The 26430-nt window shown below is 40.6% G+C and overlaps 1 protein-coding gene across 21 annotated transcripts in view; it reads right to left on the reverse strand.

The window, feature by feature from the left end:
- The window catches only part of ELF2 (E74 like ETS transcription factor 2), a 45334-nt gene that overhangs the window by 12988 nt on the left and 5916 nt on the right, over window positions 1–26430 (reverse strand). For 18 of the 21 annotated variants that reach the window (XR_008466501.1, XR_008466500.1, XR_008466499.1 and 15 more), the window contains exons 2-6: window positions 24334–24529; window positions 23178–23343; window positions 4024–4137; window positions 2864–3037; window positions 985–1071 (exon numbers count right to left, since the gene is read on the reverse strand). Coding sequence is in view for 5 of the 21 variants with exons in the window: in XM_054201838.1 (XP_054057813.1) it covers window positions 985–1071; window positions 2864–3037; window positions 4024–4137; window positions 23178–23343; window positions 24334–24405 (613 nt within the window). In the remaining 16 variants the exon portion in view is untranslated. Of the gene's footprint in view, window positions 1–984; window positions 1072–2863; window positions 3038–4023; window positions 4138–4966; window positions 5128–11051; window positions 11195–17950; window positions 18054–23177; window positions 23344–24333; window positions 24530–26430 lie in introns of those variants that run through there. The other 3 variants (XM_054201836.1, XM_054201835.1, XM_054201837.1) reach the window with 3 other exon arrangements.

The raw sequence follows: 26430 nt of genomic DNA on the forward strand, positions 1-26430 counted from the left end.
CCAAAAGTGAAAACAACGAGAGTGGCCACTGCAGGGAAATTTAATTACTGTTTGCGCTGGTTTTCATGAGTTAACATCTGCATGATGTCAGTACCATTCTTCCTTGCCCTAGTGGCAAATGTGACTGCTCAGGAGCTGAACCCAGATAAGGAATTACGTGAACAGCAGAGATCCTGCTTTCAAACAAATCCCAAAATAATAGTGGAGCTGACCACTGCGCACTCTTTCAGCTAGTACGCTGCCACTGAAAGTCACTAAACTTTGTTTCTCCTAACCATAGCAACATCTCCAAACAACTTTCAGTGAGGTAAGTGGAAAAGAGATCCACATTTTTCACCTATAACCAGTGGAACTGTAGCTGTACGCCAACTCAAAGGTAACCTGTAAGCAAATGGCCTAGTCTGTCTCCCTGCTGGGTGAACAGCAGGGGCTTGGAGTCCATTAAAGTACCCACTATTTATCAGGAGAAACATCAGAAAAGTATGACTCTCCCGCAACAAAATCCCTCACTCAACCACTAAAGAAACATATCATCATTTGGTTTTCCCCTTAAGCCAAACTGAATCTGTTAGGCAAGCAACATACTCCCATCAAAATTTGTGAATCAACTAAGAAAACGTATTTTCAACCATCACCATTACAAACACCCATAAACTGCTTATACTTTCTCAACAAACTATGTGTCTAACAGTAAGTTAACACACAACACAAAAGACAGCACAAGTCAATAAACACAAAGCAAAGCAAATGAAAAATCAGAAAGCCTATTAACTGCAGAGTGTATTACAGGGCACTTCTAGAGCAGTTCCACACATCCTTGTGCAAGATCTTGTGCAAATTTGAAGACACCAAATAAAATGAAAACTCTTATGAAGTCAGTACAATCTCTTCCACCAAACTTTTCAAGATCTGTATATTTCCTGTGACAGATACAATAAATACACACTGCATATTTTCAAAGACTTGATAAACAGAAAAATATACCTTTGCCTTCTCTAGGTTTCTTCTTTATGCCTAGATCTGGAGACCCATCCGATATAGTCGATTGTTGGGTCTTCGGTTTACGGCCAGCTGCACATAAAACACGGGGGCGGAGGGGAAGTATTAATCATATGCAGAATAAAAGCATTTTATAGTTTGGCTTTGCTGAAAGAAGAAACGCATGCATTTTTTTATTTCTTCTTCTGCTTTGTGTCTGGGATTCTAGTATGGGTGTCAAAGCATCAGTTTTCCTAAGAAAGCTTACTACTGAAATCGTAAACATTCATTTCCACCTTGCACCTTCCACTTCAGCGTGCAAGTGGTGCCGCACAAGATTCACAAACAGTGGAGCATTAAGAGGGCTACAAAACGGCACCCGCAGCCTTGGCAATGCGGTGCTGGGAGCCTACCTGCGCCGCAGCCCCCACCTGCCTGCTGCCCAGCATGGGGTTGCCCTCCCCCGGCTCGCTGGGGGCTGGCAGGGCTCCCACACACCTCCTCTGACCCTCCGCCTGCCCCTGAGCCAGGAGGCTGAGGAGGGGACTCCTCAGCAGGCGGCAGGCTCGGAGCCGCCTTCCTTCCCCTGCCAGGGAAATCCTCTCCCAGCAAGACCTGCGGCTCCTTCATCCTTTCACACTTCAGTGACCTTTTTACTCAAGGTAAACAGGCCCAAGCAGGGAAGAGGATCATACCCCAGGGCAGCAGGCTGTCAACAGCCCGTGCTTCTGCCTTCCGTTAAAGGCAAGCAGCAACAATTAACTCTCCTACCTCAGGCACAAGAGCATTAATTTTTGCTGATGAACAATGTTCTTCATTAAACATTGAATTTCAAAAGGCATTAATTATGAAGACAGAAGTTATGGCTCTGTAACTATGGCCGAATAACCTTGCACACTTAAAAGCAGGGATCTGGGTTCTGCAATAGGAAAAAGATATTTACAAAATAACCTTCATAAAATTTCTGAACTTCCTGAGCACAGCGCTGTAATGCGATCTGCCCAGTAATGACCATTCAGACAGACAGTGGAATATACAGAAATAGTTTAAATGCAGTGTACAACTATAGCTACAGAAAAGCTTTAATCACCATTTTCTTGCTCACGTAATTTACAGTAGAGTTACAGTTATCTGCGTGTGCATGTTTTTATTAAATCAGAAATCCACAGATCTTAGATTTATATCACTTTATCACTACATTGCATTTTTTTTTCCTCTAAATTACAAGTATATAGTCCATCTTAGCATGTCTGGAAGCTCTAATAAAACCATATTCCTATAGTTATGAGAACTGTATTGATGCCTGTTAAGAAAACCGCTAGACCGGAGAGAAACCTCACCAGGTGCCAACTTCTCATTTCGTAACTGAATGCTCAGAACTCAAACGTTGTTCTGAATAGTTTCTCCTCCAAGACACGCCAATCAGACAAATAAGATACTTCTCTCACAAGGCAGATCTTTGTACTGATTTTGCAAACTGATTTATGGTTTTGTAAGCTAGTATTTATCCTGTCATTTCACCAGAAGATTACTGAGTCTACCCACTCTCCAAATGTATCCGTATTTCAGACACCAATGGTTACCTACACAAGTCCTCTTCGAATCCTTCTCTACCCTATCTCCCCTTTGTAAACCATGCTTAAAAAACACATCAACAAAGACATCAATTTCCTTTATGGCTTGGCAGAGACCATTCTCTTGATTTTTTTTTTTCCTTTTTTCTTGATGCAGACTCATTTTCTAAGAACTCACATTTCAGAGTCCAATCAGTCTGATTGTATGAGCAGAAAAATCAGATCATCTAACCTAGCTCCACCAGTATCACCAGCAGCAGCGCACATCAGAAATAAATTCTGAGATTGTGTCTACGAAGGGCCATACAAACCTTTTTTCTTTTTCATTGGTTCATGGATATCAGGGGAAGTTGGAACAGGAGATGCATCCATTGGTTCAGATTCCTCTGTTGATACCTCCACCACAGTTTCTGTGATCACGTCAGGTCTCATGGCTGCATGGATAAATTCTGGGGTTGACACACAAGGAGGGACAAAAACTTCCACTATGTGGGAAGGAAAGAAAAGAAAAGAAAAAAAAAAGAGTATCTGAGTATCTGATGAAGTTTCTACCCGATTATTTTAATGTATCTTACATTAAATTATTTTAAACAAAGCATATGCAATAGTATAGCATGATTCTGTTCCAACAACCTGTCACATAGAAAATCAATCCAATTCCCAAAACCATGCATGCTTGCCAGTATCGTTAGGCATACGACAAGTATCATACTGATATTCTTTAGAACTAAACTCAACTTTAAATGAAACAAATTAGAGCTTAATCTTTGATCCTTATTCCCATCTCCATTTCCTATTTTGTAGCTTTTGGGTTTCAGTCTGACCGTTATTTCATCCAACATATATTAAGTAACTTCAGAAGGAACACTAAGCTAAAGTAATCATCAAGTTTTATTTTTTCAAACCGATAACACTTTGTAACACAGTATACCCAGATACTCTTTCTGAAATAGAAAAACAGATTAAAATACTTTTCCCTTAAAATAACTCTTTATTTTAGCAATTTAAAATGTCAAATTCATAGAACCACAGAATGGTTGAGGTTAGAAGTGACCTCTGGAGATCATCTAGTGCAACCCCCTGCTGAAGTGGGGCCACCTAGAACTGCTTGCCCAGGACCATGTTCGGAGGGCTTTTGAGTACCTCCAAGGATGGAGACTCCACAGCCTCTCTAGACAACCTCTGCCAGCGTTCGGTCACGCGCACAGTAAAAAAGCGTTTCCTAATGTTCAGACGGAAAAGTTTATTTTAAACATGTGGCTACTCAAGGATCTCTACCCAACAACCTCTCTCAGATAAATGATTTAATCTGTAAGTATGCTTGTTACAGGGGGGAGAAATCAACAAATTGGTAGCTTTGAAATAAGTAACAGCATACAGTTCTCCACAGAAGCAGGTTTCCTAATCTGCTTGTTCTACTAATTAGTGGAAGGAGAAACGGCTCACGGAGCAGAAGCCGTGGCTGACATACCAGGACTCCTGGCATCTCTCAGGCAGGTAGGAGACTCCATATGAAGCAAGGCCTCTGCAGCTTCAATTGTCTTATCCGTGCAGTGCACATTACTTCCATGAACTGATGCTTCCACTGTAGAATGATTGAAAAAAAAATAAATTGATGAGAACAGAATACTTATAAAACACCACATGTATTGCTGTACAACTGCACTACTCAGTCTCAAACATGAAAATCCCAAATTGTCAGGTGCCTTCACACCTTTTATACCTTCCTATCAACAGAAATATTTAGAAAGACATGGGACAAGCAGAATCAACACTGTCACTTCTTGGATTAGATTTCTGGTTCACAACCAAGCTCCTCATTTCTATGAAGCATTCAAGAGCTTACAGAAGCAGACTTCTGGGATTTGTCTTCTGCTTTCAAGTGAACCAGAACAAACCAGATTGTAATAAGGACAGTTACAAACTAAAACAGAGAGCAGGGAAGTAGTACCATCTTCAACTATTATCCCATTAAAATCTAAAGGTAACCTCTCTCCCGATTTTCAGTCTATTTGGATAAATATATATATATGTATACACACAAACACAAGATTAGTTTGCAAAACAGATATAAACAGTTTGATTTTCTGACATTAAAAATATCTGTGAGTTGGGTTTAGCAGGCTTGGTTGTTAAAAAACAAAACACAAAGCACAACAAACACTATGCAGGGTTTGGGTTTTTTTAAGCGATAACTAAAGAATAAGGTAAAAACATCTCTTTTTTTCAAGTTCTGAAAGTTTATGAAAACTAAGTAATTAATCAACAATAATTTGAAGTAACTTCAAGACAGCGCATTTAAGTTTGCCACAGCGCAGACCACAGCAACTCGAACACGGCAGCAACACTAAGAAACCTCCTAACTTATCAATTAAAACTACAATCCTATTCACAGCCAACTCTATATTCCTCACCCTCGGAAAGGTTTTTAAAAGCGGTGAGTGCAGAAACACCTGTTGCACATCATCCCCACGCTGGCTAAGGTACGCCGGGCCGGCTCTCTCCAGTTGCTCTTTCCATTTATGGCCATCTGCTCGAAGCTGAACCGCTCCAGCCAGGCAGCCGGCAGCCCAGGAAATCTATCTTTAGCGTAAGCAGGGTCATCTATCTCCGGCGTCAGAGAACTAAAGAGGATTCGGCAATGATTCTCTACGAGAACTTCAAGGCACCTATCCTGTTACTGAAAACAGGATACTAAGAAACAACCTGACATTTGTTTAGTGAAAAGCAGGGAAAAAATACTGCTAGTGCTGCTTCTGACCCAAGAAAACACTAGATACAAACAGGTTCACGCAGGCACACATGGGGAAAAAAAACCTTCCAGCATATTGCAGTTTATTTAAATGCAAGGGTTAAAAACTTGAAAAACCTACTAGCCAGCAGACTAAACATATAAACCAGAACCTAAAAGAGAACAAAATCTGGAAGATGCACAAATTTAAAATTCTGGGCGACTGAAATGTCTCGCTGAACCAGCTGGGATTCCCACTGCCGCCCTCTCCCGGGATGCTATTTAGGGGGCTTTATCTTTTGGAATAGCAGATGCCTGATAAAGCTGACATTCCACCACCACTTCACCCAAGGCTGGGAACAACAAAAGCCTACCTAAGAGCACAGAAAATCAGGCTACAGGAAAGGGTCTCTCTCTCTCTACTGCACCTTCTGTCCCCTGGTGGCAATCAGCAAGAGTTTTGCACCCTGAGCCCTTTCCCCAGCTGCAGGTGCTGGGTGCTCCCCGTGCCTGGATAAGCTACTGTTTCTTTCCCAAGTAGCAGTTTGGGGGTGTCCCGAGTCAGACCTGCACTGAAACTGAGTGGTCCTGCCCTGCAGGAAACCCTCCACCTAAACATTTTTCTTTCTAAAGAGAAGTTTCAGTTGCACAGAAATCTATGACTAAGTTTCCCCTCATCTACTGGATAAAACTTTCCAGTGATCTTCAGAATACAGAAACAATAGTCATCTAGTCATTATAAATGTATCAATTCTACACCAATACTGAAATTAGAAAGTCCAAATCAGCATTTAACATATTATTATTCTAAAGTATGAAAAAAAGATTTAAAGCAGGTCAGCAAAGCTTTTTCACCGACACCTCTGCCTCCCCCACAGCAGAGAGCTGTACAAGATTCATTTCTGTTTCTGCTGGTTACCATTTTTGGGACAACTAGTTAGCTTGCTTCTGCGCAGATATCAGGTTCAGTACATAAAAGACTTCTATAAAGAAACTCAAAGAACAGCTGCCAAATTTCAAATGTAAGAGCATACTGAATTAGCTTATTCAAGTCATCTATTCCTAAATGCTTAAAAGCATACAAAAGTTTCCTACTTTTGTATCCAAAGTATTTACTGTAGTGTAGCATCAAAACTGTTCCCTGTAAGTAAGAGGTATTTATAGCAGAGAGCAGGAATGAGGCAAAAAAAGATAGCCAAAAGCCATCTTTGCACTTTTCCAGTATTATGGCATCCTGCTGAGGGGCTAGAGTGGAGGGACAGGAGAGGCAAACCCCCCCAGCATCAGGGACTAAGGCTGCAATACCCTAACAACAGAGCCAAGGAGATAAGAAGCAACCCAACCTTTGCCCCAAGCAACCCCTCCACTTCCAATAAAAATAGCACCATCTCGTCCTCAACAGCCTCTGACATTTGAAAATACAAACTTCACAAACGTTTTTCCAACATCAGTTACTTAGGACTCCACTAAAATTGCCACTTAAAAAAACATCAAGCAAAAAATAGTAACACTTCTGGCTTTTGCTGGAACACACGTGCTGCCTGTCTATCATGACAGTTAACAAACTAACCTAACATTGCCAAAAAAACATCTATTAAAATGCTTACTAAAATAAGTGCTATTACCAAGTTTGAAGTCTTCTCAGCTAGCTACATTCTCCTTTCGCCAGTGCAAGATTTTAGCTCAGAAGTTTTCAGTTGCGCTCAGGAAACATTATTGCACCAGCACATTTGGAAGAGACAAGTGCAAATTCATATCTCAATTTGTATCTCAATACAAATTTCACATAAAATGTCTTTTTGCCATGCTAGAAAATGTCTAACTAGGAGAAGACAGAGTGCTCAGTCTGGAGGTGTGATACTGACAAAAAATACAACTAGGAAAGATACCCCAAAAGATGAAGTGGGGAAAGAGGTTCTCTCAGAAAGGGGATGGGACAAGGGAAAACCAGGCAGTTGTTCTTGCAGGTGACTACATCAAGCGTCATCAACTAAACCATGCTGGTATCACAACACTTGGTAGCACTTCTCACAATAAAGACAGACTGGAAAAAAGCAAACCAAAGGAGTAGGATTCCGCAATAAAAAAAAAAAAAAAAGTCCACTTCAGTCAAACACCATCACCACAGAAAACCACTGGCAGTTATTTACTATGCCATACCTTTCAGGCTCGTAAAGCTTGTGCCATGCAAGCATACATCATCACAGCAACCTTAACCTTCTCTCGGGAAATACAAGGTTGCGATGCACAAGCACAGTATCACAGCGGGCAGAAAAATTTCTAACCAAAGAATAACGTGTACAACCTGTTTCTTTAAAAATGCCCGATTCACAAATTTTCTATTATACTTGTATTATGAACCACGGTACCACTGTGCGCATATACAAGATTCACAAAGCTAAACCAGACTGTATTGCTTGAGTAAACAACTTAAGATGTAGCTCTGTTACCTTATATGTTCATTTAAAGAAGAGTATCCCTCGCCTGAACGAAGTAAAGTATAAAGTAGTTTACGCGGCTGGAAGTAAATTTTCCAGACTTTGGTAGCTGAGTGACATGAGAACTGCCATTTACTGATCAAGAACACATCAGAGCTCACACCACCACTCATCTTTCATTCTTTTAAACCAAACCTCATCTTACTGTTGTTATGAAGAAATCTGATTACTTAGCACTTCATTTTAAAATAGTTCATTAAAAAAAGCTTCTGGTCTGTTTTCAGAAAATAAAAATCCTCTTAGAAAATAAAGTAATTTTAATTTTTAAAATGTGAACAGTTAACTACGCTAGTTGATATCTATCTTCATGTTGACCTAATGTCTTCTAGCTCCACTTTCTAAACAAATAGGGTGTACAGTAGATTATTCAAGGCTCTCAACAGCTGTTAAAAAATACCAAACTTGGTAATTAAGTCTGATAGGGCTGTACTTTAGCTTTACAGAAAAGAATACTGGCAACATATCCATTTTGAAACATTGCCCCCAGTTTTAACATAAAACAAGAGTAACAAAAATTAATTAAAGCAAGTGATGAGAGGAAAAAAAAATGGACTGAAATTTTCAAAATGGTACTTTCTGAAACTGCGACACAGCTCCCTTCTCTTTATCTGAGGAGCTATCAATGTCTGCATTTACAAGGTCAACACTTAACTGTACCACCTGATTTACAATAGCTTATCCTTTAATACTATCAGGCAACCAGAGCAGTACTTTAACGAAGAATTCACAATTCCAAGCATGGAACTCAGTCAACAGTGACTACACACATGCTAACAGACCTCATTAAAGTTTATTGGCATTCACACGCTTGTTTTATCTCAGCATTTAAAAGACCATGGTAAACAGCAGTGGAAGGTAGTAACAGTGCTTAAGCCACGTTTTAATTAAAAACAGTTGAATTGCCTGTACAGGTAATACCCAGAAATCTTTCTGTATGCAACACTTGACTGGAAAAGAGAGCTTTTCATTTTACTGCTTGTTTTATGGCAGACATTTGTTCAGAAACTGAAGAACAATTCCTTGGATTTTTTCGTATTTCCCTAAACCTGGCTTTGCTCGTTCAAAAGACTTTCAGCTGCATACAATCTAAGGACGATGCATAACCCACTGCGTATCCACGATCAATAATGAAGATGTACGCGATCATCTCAAAACACTTGTCTCCCTGTGAGCCATATGTTATCAGCCCAATATTGAGAGAAATATTAGCTAGAAAGCCAAAGCATATCTCTGTAAAGTCATTTAGGAGTTGCTCTTACCAGCAATTAAGATAACCTTAAGTGGTAACAATTTTGGTCCAGCTTTCTTCCCACAGTTACCAAACACTCTGAAGTTTTCTCAACACTGAGGCCAGGAGTCACAGGAAAAGGCAAGGTATAATTAATATACTCCCTCAGGATAGAGGATTCCTCTCTTAAATCCACGTGATAGCATCTACATACATAAGTAAAGAGATACAGTATCCTGATAGTACGATGATGGGAATACTAGACGCGCATAAGTATCTGTATCCCTCACTGCAATGCAAATATCAAAAAAAAAAAAAAAAGAATTAAGTTGGCTGGGCTACGGACATCAGGAAGAGCAATACAAAGGTCATTTGTTATTTATCTAAGGGTTGGCTCACAAGCAATCTGGTTACACTGACTTAAGAAGCTGTTGACACAATAATCAACAACTTCAACGTGTTCTATTAATCAACAATCAAAATTAAAAACCTAACTGAAATCTCCTGCAGTAGCGAGTCCTGCAGAAATCGGAGCTGTGTTCTACCTGGAAAGCGAAGCTGTCTTCTCCATCCTACACAGCAGAGTGTCTAAACGCTTATGACATGCTCTGCTTTTTCTGTTCCGTAGCAGAGTTCTTTGGGGGCAAGTGGTGTGGTGGTTCTGCGCATGTATGGGGTTTGTTCCCCTCCCTACAAAAACCCTGGGTGTTTTTCCACATTAAACAAACTAAACCATTACAAAGATTAGGTGACTTGCCCCTCTTGTTTAGAAGGGTATCTTAATACATTGGTAAATGAGAGAGCATTCACCTTTAGTGCACGTTCAAGCTCGTACAAACCTACTGCTGTGTCAAGGCAAACCCAGTATTAAGGTATACTCTTAATTAGCTTGTGTCCAGGCACTAACCGCACAACTAATTACCTATAGTGCTTACGCACTGTACTGCTGCCTATGATTTCCAAGGGCAACTTTAAAAAGTTGAGCTCCACGTTGTAAAGACAAAAATCACCATCACAGATGGTACGACGCAGAACTGAAGGTCTGACATCCTGTTTGGGCGGCGTAACCTCGCTCATGTTTTCTGCAGCGCTGACGTTAAAACACAAATCCCGGGATCACCGGTGCGTCCCGTTGTTACAAGCAGCGGATTTAACAAAACCCAAAGAGGCCAAGCCCCGCCCGGTTCCGGACGCGTCCCCGAGCTCGGGTAAAGGGCGCTTGTCCCGGCAGCGGCCGGGGCTCGCGGGCCGTGCGGAGGGGCGGCCACGTGCGGCCCGCCGGCGGCAGCGCCGCCGCCACTTCCGTGTTTACACTCCGCTTCCCTCCAATTCCGTGCGCGCCCCGTCAGCGCCGCGCGGAGCCGCCGCTCCGCCGCCAGCTGCGCGCCCATTGGCGGACGCTGCGCCCCGCCCCGCCCCGCCGCCCTCCGCCCGCCAACGGCGGCTGCCCCCATCGGCGCGCGGGGGGGGTCCGAGCCGGGGGGACGCGCCGCTTCCGCTACGCACCGCGCGTGGGGGAGGGGGGGCTCCCCCGCCGCGCTCCCCCCCCCCCGCCCCGCACACGTGGGCCGCGGGCGCCTCCTCCCGCCGCCGCCGAGTTTAAAAGGGCACCGGGGAGGGCGGGGGGGGGGGGGGAGCCGGTCCGCGGCCTGCCCGCTCAGACGGCGTGGCGGCGGCAGGAGGGGAGGGCCGGGCCGGGGGAGGCGGGAGGACAACAATCTCGCACACGCACACACACACTTCCTGGTTCTCGCTGCGGACGCGCAAACCCCCGCAAAACTCCTCCGCCCGCCCCGCCACAACTTCCGCCACCGCGATAACGGCGGTAACGGGGCCGCCCGCCCGCCCCGGAGGCAGGTGCCGCCGGTGCCGATGGCCGCACGCCGGCTCGGCGGCTACCAAGGTGATCACTTCCTGATTGCCCTCCATTGCTTCCCCGCCCGCCGCCGGAGCGCGGCGTGCGCCGCGGCTTCCCCCGCACCGCCGCCAACCACCCTCCTCCACCCGCCCTCCTTCCCCGCTCCCGCCGCTCTGCCGCTTACCGGCCCGGATGAGGAGGTCGAGCTGGTTGGTGGGCCCCTCATGCAGGGACGTCGCCATGTTTACGCCGCCGGAACGGCTTCACATTGACCGGCGGGCGGGCGGACGGCGGGGGAAGGGAAGGGGAAGGGGGGAGGCCGGCGGCGGGGGCGCGCTCCCGGCGGGGCGGCAGGCAGGGCGGCGGGGCAGCAGCGGGAGCGGCGGTCGGCGGCGGGAGCGCTTCCTGCGGGGCGGCGCGGCGCACGCGATCCTTCCGCCGCCGGCCTCAGACAGGAAGTGCCGCGCCGGCACTTCGCCGCCGCCGCAGCGCGGGGCCGCCCGCGGGCGGGGGGAGGCGGCGGGTCTCCGCCGGGCGCCCGGGGTAGAGCAGCGCCGCCACGTCCCGTCCCGCCGCCCCGCATGGCCCGAGGGGAAACCGGGACAAGGAGTCGCGCAGATCCGAGCGCAGCCGGTCGCCCCGGCGCAGCCCCGCCGCCTTCCCCCCCCTCCCCATCTCCCCGCGTACCGATAAAGCCTCTTTTCGGGACAGCTGTTCTCTCGGGCTGAGCCCGATGGCACTCACCCGGGCAACCACGAACACACTGAACAAGTTTTCTCCTTGGCAGATTCCCGGGCTACCAACTCTAGCCGGTATTTTTGCCAGAAAACTTGAGTCTGTCTCGAATGCCATGCCCCTCCTCTCCCAGACTCCGAGGGAACTTTAGATGCCTCTTCCAGTTAGCCAGAGGCCCCATCCTTCACCAAATCTAGCAGATCTGTGCGGAAGAAAGTTGTATCGCTTTCTTAATTAAAAAAAAAACAAAACCACATCATCATCATCACCACATTTTAGGGTTGTGTCCTCTCCCACCTGAAGAGCCACCTGCTTTGGTACCATCACCTGTCCTGCCAGACCCCCAGCACATGTTCTCCAAGCTTCCCAGCTGAGTCAGTCCCTGTGCTGCTCCTTCCCAGGGTCACACCAGAGCTGCACGGGAAGAGCAGCTGTGCCAATTAAAGCAAAGCACATCCTACACAGAGATCACGTGTTGGAGCTCCTTCGTTAACGCCACACACACCTGGACAGATCTATATTCTTAAGCCATTACTAGAAGGATCAAGCAACCACTTAGTGCCCAAAGAGACATCCCTGTACACAACAGCTTCACAGCTCCAGCAGAAAAAAGTAAAGGGTACCCACTGCATCCATCTGACCATAAGGAATCTCTCTCCCCCTCTCAAGTTTCAGTAGTCCTAGCACCTAGGTCACAAGCAAGAATTGAGAAGCAATTTTCCCCAGCACAGAAATCATGGAATAGTATCGAGTATGAATCACCTCCAACTGGTAAATTCAGTACCTCAAACTTTTGACAGCTCGTACTCCTAGCACAACTCAAGACTTTTTAGGAACACAATTTAATGACCATTATTTATATACACAAAAATTCAGGCATTTTTAGACTTCACTTATCTGATCCTGACTGTAAGGAATTAAATTTGTTTGTGATCTCATCAGATAATGAACAAGACCTGCAAGCGAGATTGCCCATTCTCACATTGAAGCCGTGACATCCAAGGGTAGCTTCTGTGCTAAGTTTCGGCCAGCCGAGCTCTTTCCAGCCAGAGGCATGGACAAAAAAGGCACTCTCCAGCCAGCTGTGACTGCACAAAGCTCTCAGGCAGACACAGCTCTGCCAACAGCAGAGCACTCCTGTCAGCTCACGTTATTTGGAGAGGTGGAATAGCAGTGTTAACAAGAATTCCTTCTGTCAGCGTTTTTCCACTAGGGGACTCCGCTGTATTCTCCAGCAGAAATTTTTCTAGCGGAGACAAGCCAAAGGACAAGTAAAGGCATTTTAAGTAGGCACACAATTCGACGTTCAATAAAACTTCATTAAAACTTACTCAAATTGAAGTGGAAATCTCATGCAGTGTAGTTTAGCAACACTGTAGATTCAGCTTACATACCGAGCACTGAAATTACTGCCTACTCACGTTGCTTTGTCCTGTGTATCTGCTCGTGTTAGAAATTTACCCACGCTTCTCTGCAAGCAGTTAGGTCCGCAGCAATAAATTGCAGTTAAAAATAGTTTGTCAGTTTAGATCCAGATCAAAAGGTGCACTGAGACACTAAAGACCTCTGAAGATCCAGACCTGTGTCAACAGGAGGTCACACTTAGATCCTTTGGAAAAGACGCATTCGTAGTTTGCTGCCTTACTGTTTGCCAAGTAATTCAGTGAGGATTGTCTACTGATTGCATCTTCCAGTCACGAACCGGAGTCTTTGACTCTTATCCAAGTTGTTCTCTCTACCCCCTACAGGCAGAATGAAGTTTTGCCTAAGATATGTGGACTCCTTGAATAAGTGCATTCCAGTAATCTGCGTGTGTAATTTTTGACTAACACCATGTGTCCGACATGAACAAAAAAATAGTATAAAATGTCGAGCTCTTGGTTTAATACCAGTTTTCTAAGCGGTGTGTATTTACTGCTGTGAGCACAGACTTAGCACAGCGTTTGCCAATTCACATCAAATGGACTCCAACAGCTGCACACATTATTCTGGTTCTTCGCTCTCTCTGATCATACACAGAGAGAGTATCGCTCGATGCCCAAGGGATTCCAGGCAGTTTAAAAAAGGCCAAGCCTATGCACTTTCAAGATTATAATGTAAGTAATTACAATAAATTTATAAAGCTATCATTTTGACCTGTGCCCAACTTGTTTATACAAGTATAGTATTAAAGCATAACACTGTCTTTAAGGAGGAATGTAATTTTCCCCAAAAGAGCTGCAGTTCCATCTGTTTAAATTACACAATTTCCAGTGTTTTATGCTGAACACTTAATTGATTTGCCACATTAATAAAATCTAACTATCTCAGGGGAAAAAAAGACAGTCAATAGGGGAAAAAAGTAAACATGCACTTAACTTTTTAATCTCTTTTAAAGCCTCCTTTCCAGGCAGAAGGCTAACGAAGAGGGATACAAAATCTACTCAAGAGAGTGGTGGGTGGCCCAATGAGGCAAGAAATATTTACTGTAATGTAACAGAACCACATGAAACTGCGGATAACTTATGTTTCTCTGGCATGAAAAAAGTAGAAAAAAGTATATAGAAACAGATCTCCAAACAGCAAATATATTTATTTGCCTATTTTTTTTTATTTTTTTTTAAACTGCTAAGCTTGTACAGAGACTAAGCTTCATTGCATTTTTTAAACCACAAGCTCAGCTGTCAAGACAGCCAGGTAGACCTACATGCTCACCTTACAGCTACTAACAGCCAGGAAAAAAAAAAAGTCAACATTTATATGCAAGAAAGTTACCATTCAAAACTGTGCTTATGACACACAGGAATGTACTAAGTGTAAGTCTTAAGTAATTTCAAGACAATAACAAGTAATCACATTTTTAGCTGACAGCAACTCCATCCCTGTGCACTTTGGTGGATAAGGAACTTGGACAACAGGAATTGTATCTCCCTACTTGTATAAACACAGGAATAAAATATCTATCAGCTCATGCTTTCTTGTTAAGGGGTATGGACAACTTTGTTCACATTGAAGGAAGTAAGTTTCACTAATACTTCGCTACTTAGTCACATCCAGAAGCTGGATGTGCTTAATTGCCTGCAAGACAGTGGATGTAGAAATTCAAAATATGAAAAACTGGAAGGTTTCAGATGATTTGCCAAATTGGATGGGAGTGGGATCATCAATTATCTTAAGCATCCTCTTGAACAGTCCTCAAAATTCATACAGCATTCTGTGGCTATAGAGGAATTGTCAGTTTCCTCTCCGATAGTCTCCCATGCAAAATTGCTTTTTCCCACAATTCTGACAAATATGTTGAAAACATTCACCGATAATAGACTGTGGTTTCTCTTGGAAAACTATTTCACAAGCTTTATAACTTGAAATGCTAAAAGTACAACCTTCCAATGGTAACTTTTTCCTTCACTAACAGCAAATGATGAAGAAGAAAGCAAAAAAATGCATATCTAATTACGTTTAGCCACAGAAGATTCTAGTTATATTCTAGTATGACAAAGCTACGCTGGGAAAAGGCAAATATCATAAAGCAGTTACTTATTCTTACAGAAGTGGTTTGTTTGACTTCATTTAACTGAATAGTCAAGGGTAGGCAGCAATCTATCTGAGGGTAGTATTTGCAGCCTACATGAGAAATCGCCAATGATAACAGAGGAACAATACTGAAATGCCAACCAAGCTAAAAAGCTTCAAGTAACCTCAGAAGTCTAGGCATGTCACATCCCAAATGCCAAAACTGCCTGTAGATTTTAAATAGTTACGGAAAGGTCGGTTTTGCCCAAGATGCTGAAGAAGTTCACATCTAATAATTACAGAAGTAGATGCTGCCTTCAACAGAAGGCTATCAAACTGTTGATAATTATTACTGCATTGATGATATGTAATGATACAAAGAAACATTTTTAACAGTTTGATTCCGGAAACACGCAAGAAGATGCAGCAGTCTCCTTTACCAGCACATCAGCATAATCATTACCAGCCGCTGTGGATCCCACAGTAGAAAATTGCAAAAGTAACAGCAAAATAACCACAAAGTGTCCATGGAGGAACCAGGGAAATAATGAGGAAAAAAAAAACAGTGACCATGCCAAGCCTATCTTCTCAACTACACCTTATGAAGGCTAACAATACCAAAGCCACGAGTCTGTCACAATCTGCACCTTTAAGTGGACTCAGGATCCTGCTGTCACCGTTCATACAGCAATTAGTAATTCCACACAGAAAACCAAATGCATTCTCAGGATTTGATACTACCTTTGACAAACAGAAAAGGAATTCCTCAAAATAGCAGGTGTCTACATTCCAGAATTATTACTTGTGAATGTGGAATAAGAAAACTTGGCTATCTCAAAAAAAAACAAACAATAAAACCAACCAACTGACATATGCACTTCCCTCCCTTATAATGAAATTCTTTAATTTCAGGGCAGTCTAGCAGACAATTATAAATCAGGGATTCGCATAGCACATTACATGATTTTACAAAATCAACAGTATTTGAGATTGGTAATAGCCTAGTGTATGAACTATGCCACCATCAAGTAATTCTTCTGTTTAAGACCTAGCATTTATAATTTCTTAAGACTTCTCTGATAACAACAAATATCTATTCTATAAACCCACTGAATCTTTATAAGGACTAAATGTCCTACTCAACCACTTACGGCTTTACTGCGTAGCTGACAACAAAGTCTAGGATCAATCTCCCTTTTAATACACAGATCACCTTCAAAAATTATTACTTTCAAGTTTGTTGCTATATTTTTGATCAATAAAGACCACTAACTCTTGCGTGCTCATACCACGATGGTGTTGGCGTGCCATATTGCATTCTTATTTCAAGATACAAACCACAAAAATTTTCAGCTTACATTAGCAAAATGCTGTGGCTGAGTCTTCATAGCAACATCCTACAACTCGCCACTCCCAGTTGCAACTGGAGTTGAGAGTTTAGAGGAGAGCGCATCTGTACATCTGAAGTCCAACCCATAATGCCTCACACCAGCAAGCCATTTAAATAGCCTTTCATCAGCCTCAGAAATTAAAAATTATGCCTGTAATGTGTAAATAAATTAGACTTTATTACAAAATACTTAGTCTTGCAGTGTTCTTTCAGTACCAGTAGAGCACTGAACCCAGCAAAGCAGAAACCTGTTATCTAGGAGGAACTGGACACCACAACCAGGCTGTTACTGTTACGTAAAAATATTATCATCCATAGAGCAGCTGCACAGCTCTCTTCATTAATTTCTCAGAAAAGGAAACACCAAAGATGACATAAAATTTAAGTTGCAGTTGAATTTGGTTTCTGAATTAAGAATGTCACTGAGAACAGATGGCATAACTGCTACAGGTGCTATACCATAGCACATGCAATGGGAGGGGAATCGCTTTGTTTCATTGTCATCAATACTTAAATAGCAAAAACGCAACAGATTTCCTGGCAGTGTGAGAACTCACACTGATGTAGCAGCAGCCTGGTGTCAAAAATAAAATGAGCTCACATTCAAAGGATAAATTCTTAACCCATGAATGTGCTAGAGACATCTAATTCTTGCAGTAGAGCAAGTACTGCATGCAAAGTTTTATCTCGCTTTTATCGAGGTAATGGGCTTCATCTTAGCTCTTTGATGAAGGCGGTACTAACTTAAGCTGAGTTTAATCAAGTTGTTAGAATGGCCAAATTCTTGCTCATAGTCAGCACGCTCTAAGGCAAACGGTTCTCCACTTCTAAAATTCTCACCAAGCTGTCAGAGTAAGGAAACGAAGTTCAATCAGCAGGATATGTCAGCGCCACCAAAACGTACAGCTGATGTTCGTGTTAACTCATTTTTTGTAAGACTCAGTTAAATCAAATGACATCTGGACAGAATGAATGCTAATATTGTTTTGTTTATCCCTTACATACACATGCCATAATCAAAGGTAAGATTCTAACCAGATCTAATACTGAGTTCTTAGTATATGACATTTAACAACTGATGAAAACTTATCTGAGATAAAAGAGTTCACAGGCTCAAATTCACATAGAAGAAGTCAGAAGACAGCAGTTTTAATCATAACGAGAAAAGACATATAGAGGCAGAAAGAAGCACAGGTAATAACTAAAGACTTTACATAGTAACACAAAGCTGGTTCCCACGGTGGTAACAGTGTAAGTAGTAACCTCAAATTTCCTCTGTAAAAAATTTTTCTTAAAGTATATAATTTATTCATGCATTTGTTTGAATTAGGGGAGGAATTAAGCCTAAACTCACTGTTTATTCAACCTCCTCCCTCCTTAAGGATGGCTATCAATTTACACGACAGTTTCAACTGAACTTCCTGGTGGAGAAAAAAAAAAAATTAAGAGATTATAGACAAACATACCATTATTGTTGTCTTTGTAGCTCAATATTTTTCCATCAGATCGTAATCCTGGAGGGGCTCATTTTCAGATCCCCATTTTTTTTCATGCAGATCTTCTACCCCCCTGTGGCAATAACATTTTTAGAATTAAAACAGACTTTCAACTTGCACCACAGGGAGGATTTTTGATGGAACATCAAATTAAAAAGATGTGGTGACAGTTCACAAGTCGAATGACATCTCAACTTCTCGAAAGCAGTAGTTTTGTTTCCTCTTTAATCTTAGAGTTGTGAGGAAAAAAATCACAAAGCTGTAATTGCCGCTTTGATGATTAATAAAAAAATAAGGGGAAAAATACTATTGATACGAGAAGTTAGATTCAATTAAATCGGGGTCTATATTGGCAATATGATTTTGCTATATTTGCAAAATATAATTTTGCTATTACTATGCTATATCCCTTTGCTATCAAGGGGATCAGACTTTACTGCATTTACAGTAACATTTGCTGAATAGCTGCCTACTGTTCAACAAAATTTGTAAACAGCAAACAAGACCGGCTTTGCAAATTCATCATAAGTGAGGTAACACAGAAAAAAAAGTAGTACCTGTGCAAGCATAAGATCAGTAAGAAGAGTGTTCAGAAAGTACTAACCAATTTTAGTGACAATGTTCCAGATAACTTGGCATTTTTAAAACCGCATTATCCTACTTAAATACTCATCTAGTGCCTTATTTGACTAAAAGACTAGGCTTCATCCATGTATAAGATCTGCAGATCATGACTTCAGTGCTGCACGTATGGTAAAGTGAAAGATCAGATTACTCCATTAACACACCTACACATCCACATTATGGGTTCTGCGTCGTGACAGACAAACTGAACTACAGCAACTGTTAATTTCAGACTGGCTGCTTCTTTAAAGACAGCAGCTTCTGCTGTTACGTAAACTACAAAGGTTTTGCTGAATAAATCCTAAAATTGAAGGGCTAATTACTTTAAGGACAAATAACGACTCAGGAAATGGAAGCCAACAAAATTTGGATATTAGTAACAAAATTGTTAAGAAGAACGTACTGTTTATGACATGAACATTTTCACTGGAGCAGTAAACAAAATTGTAAGACTGTAACTCAGGCCCCAATAGTCTAAAGGTACCACTCCTAAGAATGATGTCATACACATAGGAAAAGAAATTTAAACACCACGTCAATCTAAAGCTTATACTTTCCCTTTCAAACATTACAAAAGGCACTCACTGCTTCCACTGAGCATGTCATAAGGTCACCTGAAAAGATCAAAATTCCTATATTTTGTCTTTCCTAGAAAATTCCTGAATTCCTTTGTCAAGATTTTTCCTATTCCAAGCAGACAGGCAGGGTTTTTTCTGCAATAGGACAAAAAATTAACATAACTTGAACCAGTAAGTCTTTCTTGTTTGTTAACTCTTGGGTTTTACTTTTATAGTTAATGGATTAATTATAATTAAAGATCCTTGATTAGTGAATCAAGATAGATCAGGATAGAAACAGGCTGGATGGGAGTCTGAAAGGCAATTCCCCCCCATACTCCACTAGAATTAACTAAAAATTCATCTGTATTTATAGATATGGCTATTTATAATGATTATATAGCATAGTATTTGAATCGTGGTTTCATAAATGCAAGAAGGTTTTTTAATACAAAACAACATTATGGGTCCTGATTCTGCCCTTGGATCAGTACTGACAGTCCTCACAGTCCCAAATCCAATCACAGAATAACAAACCACGAATAGAACCGTTCCATGCACAGCACAAATCATCTCGTACTGTCCTAAGTAAATTTTACCACATCAGCTACCCCACTACTTTTATCACAAAGGGTACTGATCCCTACCTCTGAAGGCTAGAATAATGTTACATTTTACTAAATTCAGCAGCTTTAGGTTAACTGCAAAGTAGCTCCAGGCTCTTGGAATTTGTACGTTGTAACATCGTAAAGCATGTAAGTCAGCAGTTGGAATTGCCAGAGGACTGTCACAAGAAGGAAAAAGAAAAAAAGATCAGGTCCATGGCCGGCAGTAGAGATACTGACAACTGGGCTTGTGTTATGTTATGTGAATACATATCATTTCAAATACTGCCAGGACTTCTTTAAGACGGGTTTTCAGTATTTACCATGCTCTCTGTAAAGTCTAGAGCCACTAAAAGTATTAAGTCTACTTATTCTTAGTGCAACTACTATACATTTATCAAATAATGTAATTTTTTTTTGTAGCAATTCTGACATTTATGAAGTAGAATCAATTGAGACTAATTTAACAACAATGGACTTTCCTTTTAAGATGCACAGAAATCAAACCATTGCACTTATCTAAATTAGGATAATTAGCATAATAAAGGTTATGTTAGTATCTTAAAATGCTCTTTACATAAACATTATTATACCTTCTTTACTTGTTTCTGCCTTAGCCTGCTTTCTCATTAACGTTTACTACGGCACCTTTTACCACCTCTCCAACATCAAATTGCTTCCTACCCACAGCCCAGTATCTCTTCCCTTCCCCTACAAAAATAAAAATCAAAAAAAAATGCTCAGATTCACTCCCCTGCAAATTATTGCTAATAATGGCGCATTACCAAAATTAATGTTTCTTGGGGCCTTTATACTTCCTCTCCACCCATTTTACGTCTCTGTATGAGCAATGAATTCAGAAAGATTCTTAGCTGTACCAAAATGTGTTGGTCAAAACACATGCCCCACAAGGCTGACTCCCTCAGAACCATTGAAAACAAGCACTTCTTTTCATCAACACTAGATACCTTTACTCACTGTCACGTACAATTACACCGTGGAAACTGCACTGGATTAACGGTCTATATACTATACAAATAATAATGAAAAGTTGGAGTATTGGAATGGGTGTGCAAGGGGAGATTACCTCTCTCTTCAAAGACCTTTTGGAATCATAAATGATAATATTTATTAATAGTTTTTAAAATCTTCATTACATTTTAATTTATCCTCTACACTAGTGTAAATTGGGTTTTTTATTGCACATTATCTTTAATTTTTATATCAAAACTATTAAAACAAATTTTTAAGTATTTGGACTGATGTAAATATTTTATTATGTTGTTACACCAAATTTTTAAAGACCTATTAATATCAAAGTTATTGTGAATTTGAAAAAGAAAAACACAAAAAAACCACCACACAAAAAACCACCACCAAATTATCTGCAGTCAAGACACATCCCTTAACACCTCCGGTCACAAAAATCACCAAATTATATCAACTACACCATAAATTTTAAGACTGTACTTTCAAACATCAAGATTTGGAAGCAGCCACATGTCTCTTCCTCTGAACAGTAACTTAAATTAAAAAAAAAAAAAAAAGATTCCTACGAAGAGCTACAAGTTTTCAATTGTCATTTCCACCAACTTATTGTGGCTAGAAAATGATACTTAAAAACATACAGAGTACATTGGCAGTAGCTCTTTATCCTAAATTAACTGTTCTGTTAGCCATTAATCTATCAAAAACTTACAAGAAACACCATATTTAATGTTTAAAAAAAACATTTCTGAATGCAAAAGCCTTCAAAGTATAGGCTCTTAAAGGTTTTCAAATACAAGTTTCATTTAATTTATAAAACTCAGCTTCTTTGGAAGAACAAGAACACACTCATTTCTCATTTACCTTAATCTTAAAAGTTTTATTACCATAGTCAAAAATATATATAAAAAATATATATATATTTCATATCCTTTCTTTACAGGAATTTGTTGCATTTGTAATTATCATATTTAATTCAAAACACATTTGAGTAAACTGGAATTGCAAGTATTCTCCCAAAACCTGAACCATTTGTTCATGCATGTCTTACGAAGTTGATGCATGTGATTTTTCATGCAGTGCTACAAGAGGTAAACATCCAGTTTCAGAAAGATGTTTGAGCTATTGCATCCACTGTTTAGGGAGAAATTTGAAGTGAAACATACCTAATCCGGTGGGAATGCACATATATTTACTGGGCTGCAAATTCAAACAGCTGAGAGAAGAGTCTCTCAGCTTTGTTTTGCTTGCCTGACATCATGAATTCAAACTCCAACTCTAAATTAGGCAGCCCAAGGATAGGAACATACACTATCCATGGTCCAGTCAAGTGGTCTCACCAGTTCTGCATGGAGTACCCAAGAGGACCTGTCCTCCCTTTGGTTGCGCTTCTACATGCTCCCTACCCCAGCACTCGTCAGGCCCTTGGCTGAGCCATGTCAGCATGCTAATCCAACAGAAAGTTAACACAACAAAAATAGAGAACAGTTGAAGGTCTCCCTGCTATTTTTTCCTGCAAAATTCGCATACTGAAATGGCTAAAAAAGGTGCAACAAGTATGAGAAGTAGCACAAGAAAGCTAGCGGGAGGGACAGCAAGAACTGCAGCACTGCAGCAGCATGGCAGTCAGATGTAATTAGGTTTCCAGAGAAGCACAGCTTTTGTTTTCTTCAGTTTATATAGACTTTGGTCCCCCTCAGAAAGTTCAAAGCTCCCGATTGTGTTCTTTGGAGAGAGGTGTACAGGAAGGTACACGCTTATTGCTAAACAGGTCAGCTGCTTTAACGCCAGAGCTCTACTCCTTTCTTCATTCATAACTCATTATTTTACTATATAGCTGAGTTAATTTCAATGTACTAGGCTTTTTGCCCATAAAAGGACATTCCAACTCCGTTCCCCCCAGCCATGCACTCCTGCCACTAAACCAGCAAAAAAACTGCTCTTGGACCAAAAAGGCAGGATAGCAAGGGACAGAGGACAGAGCTCATGGGAAGGGGAAAGAGTTGGAAGATAGGGTAAATACAACCGCGCAGTCCATACTGCCAGCTGCCAGCAGTTATCTGTCTCAGACACATTGTGAAACTAAATTCTAACCATCCTCCTGGCTCAGCTGATTTTTAGAAACTCCAAGTTTAGTTATCTAGTTAACCCCCTGCATAAATAGGTAACAGACATAAATGAAGATCCACCTACTCATGAGGGCAGATGGTGTTAGAACGCAGTGCCCTGAACCTAAGGTGACATTTTTACCTGCCAAGCCCCAATCCCGTCACCACTAAAGCTAAGTAAAACTAAGTTTAGCACAAAGAGATGCAAACCCAGGTCAGGATCTCCACCCCATGGGTAAATACAAAGTCACATTCCTCAGGGCCTTCTAAAAGTAAGAAAATCTCATAAAAAAAAAAAATATTATAAGTCATCTACCTGTTTCCACAGTTTCAGTCTCAATTTCTTGTTCCTCTGCTACATCTTGCATCAGGTAGGTCTCGTCATCATAAACCAGGACCTGTGCAGCGTAACCCTGCTCTAGTCTGGCACTAGGAACTGGCTCCACAATCACTGCTGGGAATTCAGAGACTGGCTCATTTTCCTATAGAAAGAAAAAAAAATAAAACCCAACAAAAAAACCCCCACACTCTCAAATACTGCACTGTTGAACTCAACAGCAATATTTTCTTCTTCTGCTTTTACATATTTATGGAACAATGATAATAATTTTAACAATTTTTAAAGCAAATTTTCTTCTGAAGCAAGAGATTAAAAAAAATAAAAGATAGCTTATCATCCATCAAAGGGACCTTCCTGAATCTCAAAGATATTTTCCTGGCTTTAAGAACTTAAAATGTAAAGCATCAGACAGCTTTAAGACATTGAAAAAGGGGAAGCTTTCTAATTAAGACACTCAGCTGTGGGAAGCATTTCTTCTCCCTCTGCTTCATGAAATGTAGTCAAAGTTTTGCGTGTGTACTGCAACATACCTACATCTGACCTCTATCTTATGAATACTCATGTTTTGGATTAAGTACATAAGCTATCACAAAAGAACTGGCTACTTCAAAGGCCATACGCCTATCTACTTATTTAAGGATCAAAATGTCTGTAACAGCACATTTAAGCTGTTAAAGTGTTACAGAGAAGTGGAACTCTGCCAGATTCCATATACTATGAGCTACAGGCTAGTAGAATATATTTATTATTTGTCGATAAGAATGCAAAATACAAGCAAATAAGTTGCGTTGGCTAACTTTGAAAAAGATCCTTGTATTGTTCTGCTCATCTTGTTCTACACCTCAAGACACATCTGATATCTTTAAAGAGATGCCTAGTATAGAATTTAATTTTGTAAACCCAGTCTACAGTTGTATTGCAGACTTCAAAACTTACTGCTTCCACTTCCCTGTGATAATAAAATCTTCTAATAAAAGATATTGGAAAAATGGGCTGCTCTCTTCCTCCTCACACAACAATCTCTAACCCATTTCACTTGCTTTCACAGCAAGTTTACAGTGATTTTTTTCTTTCAAATTAAGATAAAAGGTGTAAAGTTTGTTAGTACATAAGTGTTACTTATTTTTCTAACCTCTTGATTTTTTATTCCATTGCTGTCGAACTCCAGGCCAGGGCCTCCAGTGTCAATCACTGCTGATGTCATGGTGCATCCCCTGAAGACACTTTGAAAGCTCTTATCTATCCTGAAGACAGTAATGCTGATAGCCGGAGGTTATCCAAGGCTTAAATTCACAATCCACTTCTGTTAAACAGCTAGTCAGAGGTGACTGAAACACAAAATAATTTTAAGTAAGTTATTTGTATAGTTTATAACCAAAAGTCTTCCAACATTTAAGAAAGCTATTGAGTGCTACATCTCTACATCAAAACAGGGCATCAGTGAACACAACAGATGTTACAGAATGTGCTGACTTTGGTAAAGTTAACACTGAATACTGCCACACAACACAAGTGTCACACTAACTTTTAATGCTAAGATGGTGCAATTTCAGTTTGGTTCTTTGCAATTGTTAATTTCACACAAGTCTAAAAACAAATAATATCCTTAGATATTGTCTATCGGACAAAATCATTAATTTCTCATTGAGGTCAAATATCAACTAGTTTTTTTTGAGATATACATACATTTGAGTTAGTGCAGCTTATCTAAAGTTACTGTTTTCCTATTAAATTAGGAGATTTGTTTTTCAATTACATTTTCTTCTTTGTGCTACTAGTTTCATAGTCATTTCATAAAGCTATAGTTTCATAAAGTTCCATAAAGCTCTCAAACATACTGCCTTTTTAAAGCAATGCATATATAATACACATCTCCCAAATACATACCTAATTCCTAATCTACAGTTTTCTTTGAAATAAAAAACATTGTAGCAGTTCCTCTTTTTTTCCTATAGCAGAAATTCTTATGAGCCAAAAAAAAGTCGTTCCACATTATAATGCTTTAATTTGGGTATACCACACACTCACTGAACTTATAAAGATACATAACCTCCACCTTCGTGAATTTCTTTATAACTAGATTAACAGCAGTGCTTTGTTTCTAAACAACTGCTATTTATTTATTCTGAATAAATATTATTACTCATATCCTGTCTTTGGAAGAGACAAATAATCTGTGTTCGTAAACCTTGGGCTGCGAGGAGCAGTTTACTACTTCAAGATGCAAACTAAGAAGTTTGGCTTCTTAGCTGTACAACAGAAACCACATATTCCACGTGAGACATAAGAACCCAATCTGATATCAATTACCCTTGTAAGTAACTCCACTGAGATCAATGCTTTATAACAGAAGCCAGAATTTATCCCAGCATTTTTAATAAAATCCATCCACTAAGAAAGCTAGCACAGTCACTGAGGTCTGCAAGAAAACGGGATCTCCCAACACACACTGAAGAAAAGAAAATATAATTAATACTCCAATGGGTAAATTCAATAAGCCTGCTTCTCAAGAGCAGGCAGCCAGCTTAAACTAAATTAATCTTGCGCACATAGGGAAAAGCTAGCTCAGATTCACGCAGAGTAACTGGGCTTCCTATGGGCATGGAAATCTTTATAGGCACAATAACTTAGGTATACTAGTAAAAATTACAATTACTGATCTCCCCAACTGGATGTCAACTAAGCAAGTCAACAAAAATGTATGATGCCAAAACTGTTTAACAACTTTCATTTATCAAGGTATTAAGGATTCTTTAGCACACCATAAAAATATGCTCAGAGGCATCATTTATGTTGCCATACCAACTTAGCACACAAAGTCAGTAGCCACACAGTGGATGGCAGGTTACTACAAAAACACAAACAACAACAACAAACCCCACTAAACAAACAAACAAAAAAATAAACCTGACACAGCAGAGTAAGTTATTCATATTTTTCACTCTTACATACAAAAAGGAGAATAAATTCTGATAGCAGCTTTCTAGGCAACTAATCCTCATGAAATAAAAGCGCAGAACAGGAGATCATCTTAAATCATTGTCATAGTAGTAGCAGAACAAGCACAAGGTATATTCCAAAAGAAAGTAAAAAAAATATATGCAATTTGGGGAAAAAAAAAAGTAATGCTTTTTTTTGCTTACATAGTTTGTCATCTTGACATGAGAAAGCATGATTCATACCTTAAAATATTTAATTTGTAATAGCACAGAAAACCAAACATAGTAAT

Source organism: Rissa tridactyla, chromosome 5 (assembly GCF_028500815.1).
Source record: "Rissa tridactyla isolate bRisTri1 chromosome 5, bRisTri1.patW.cur.20221130, whole genome shotgun sequence".
Taxonomy (NCBI): Eukaryota; Metazoa; Chordata; class Aves; order Charadriiformes; family Laridae; genus Rissa; species Rissa tridactyla.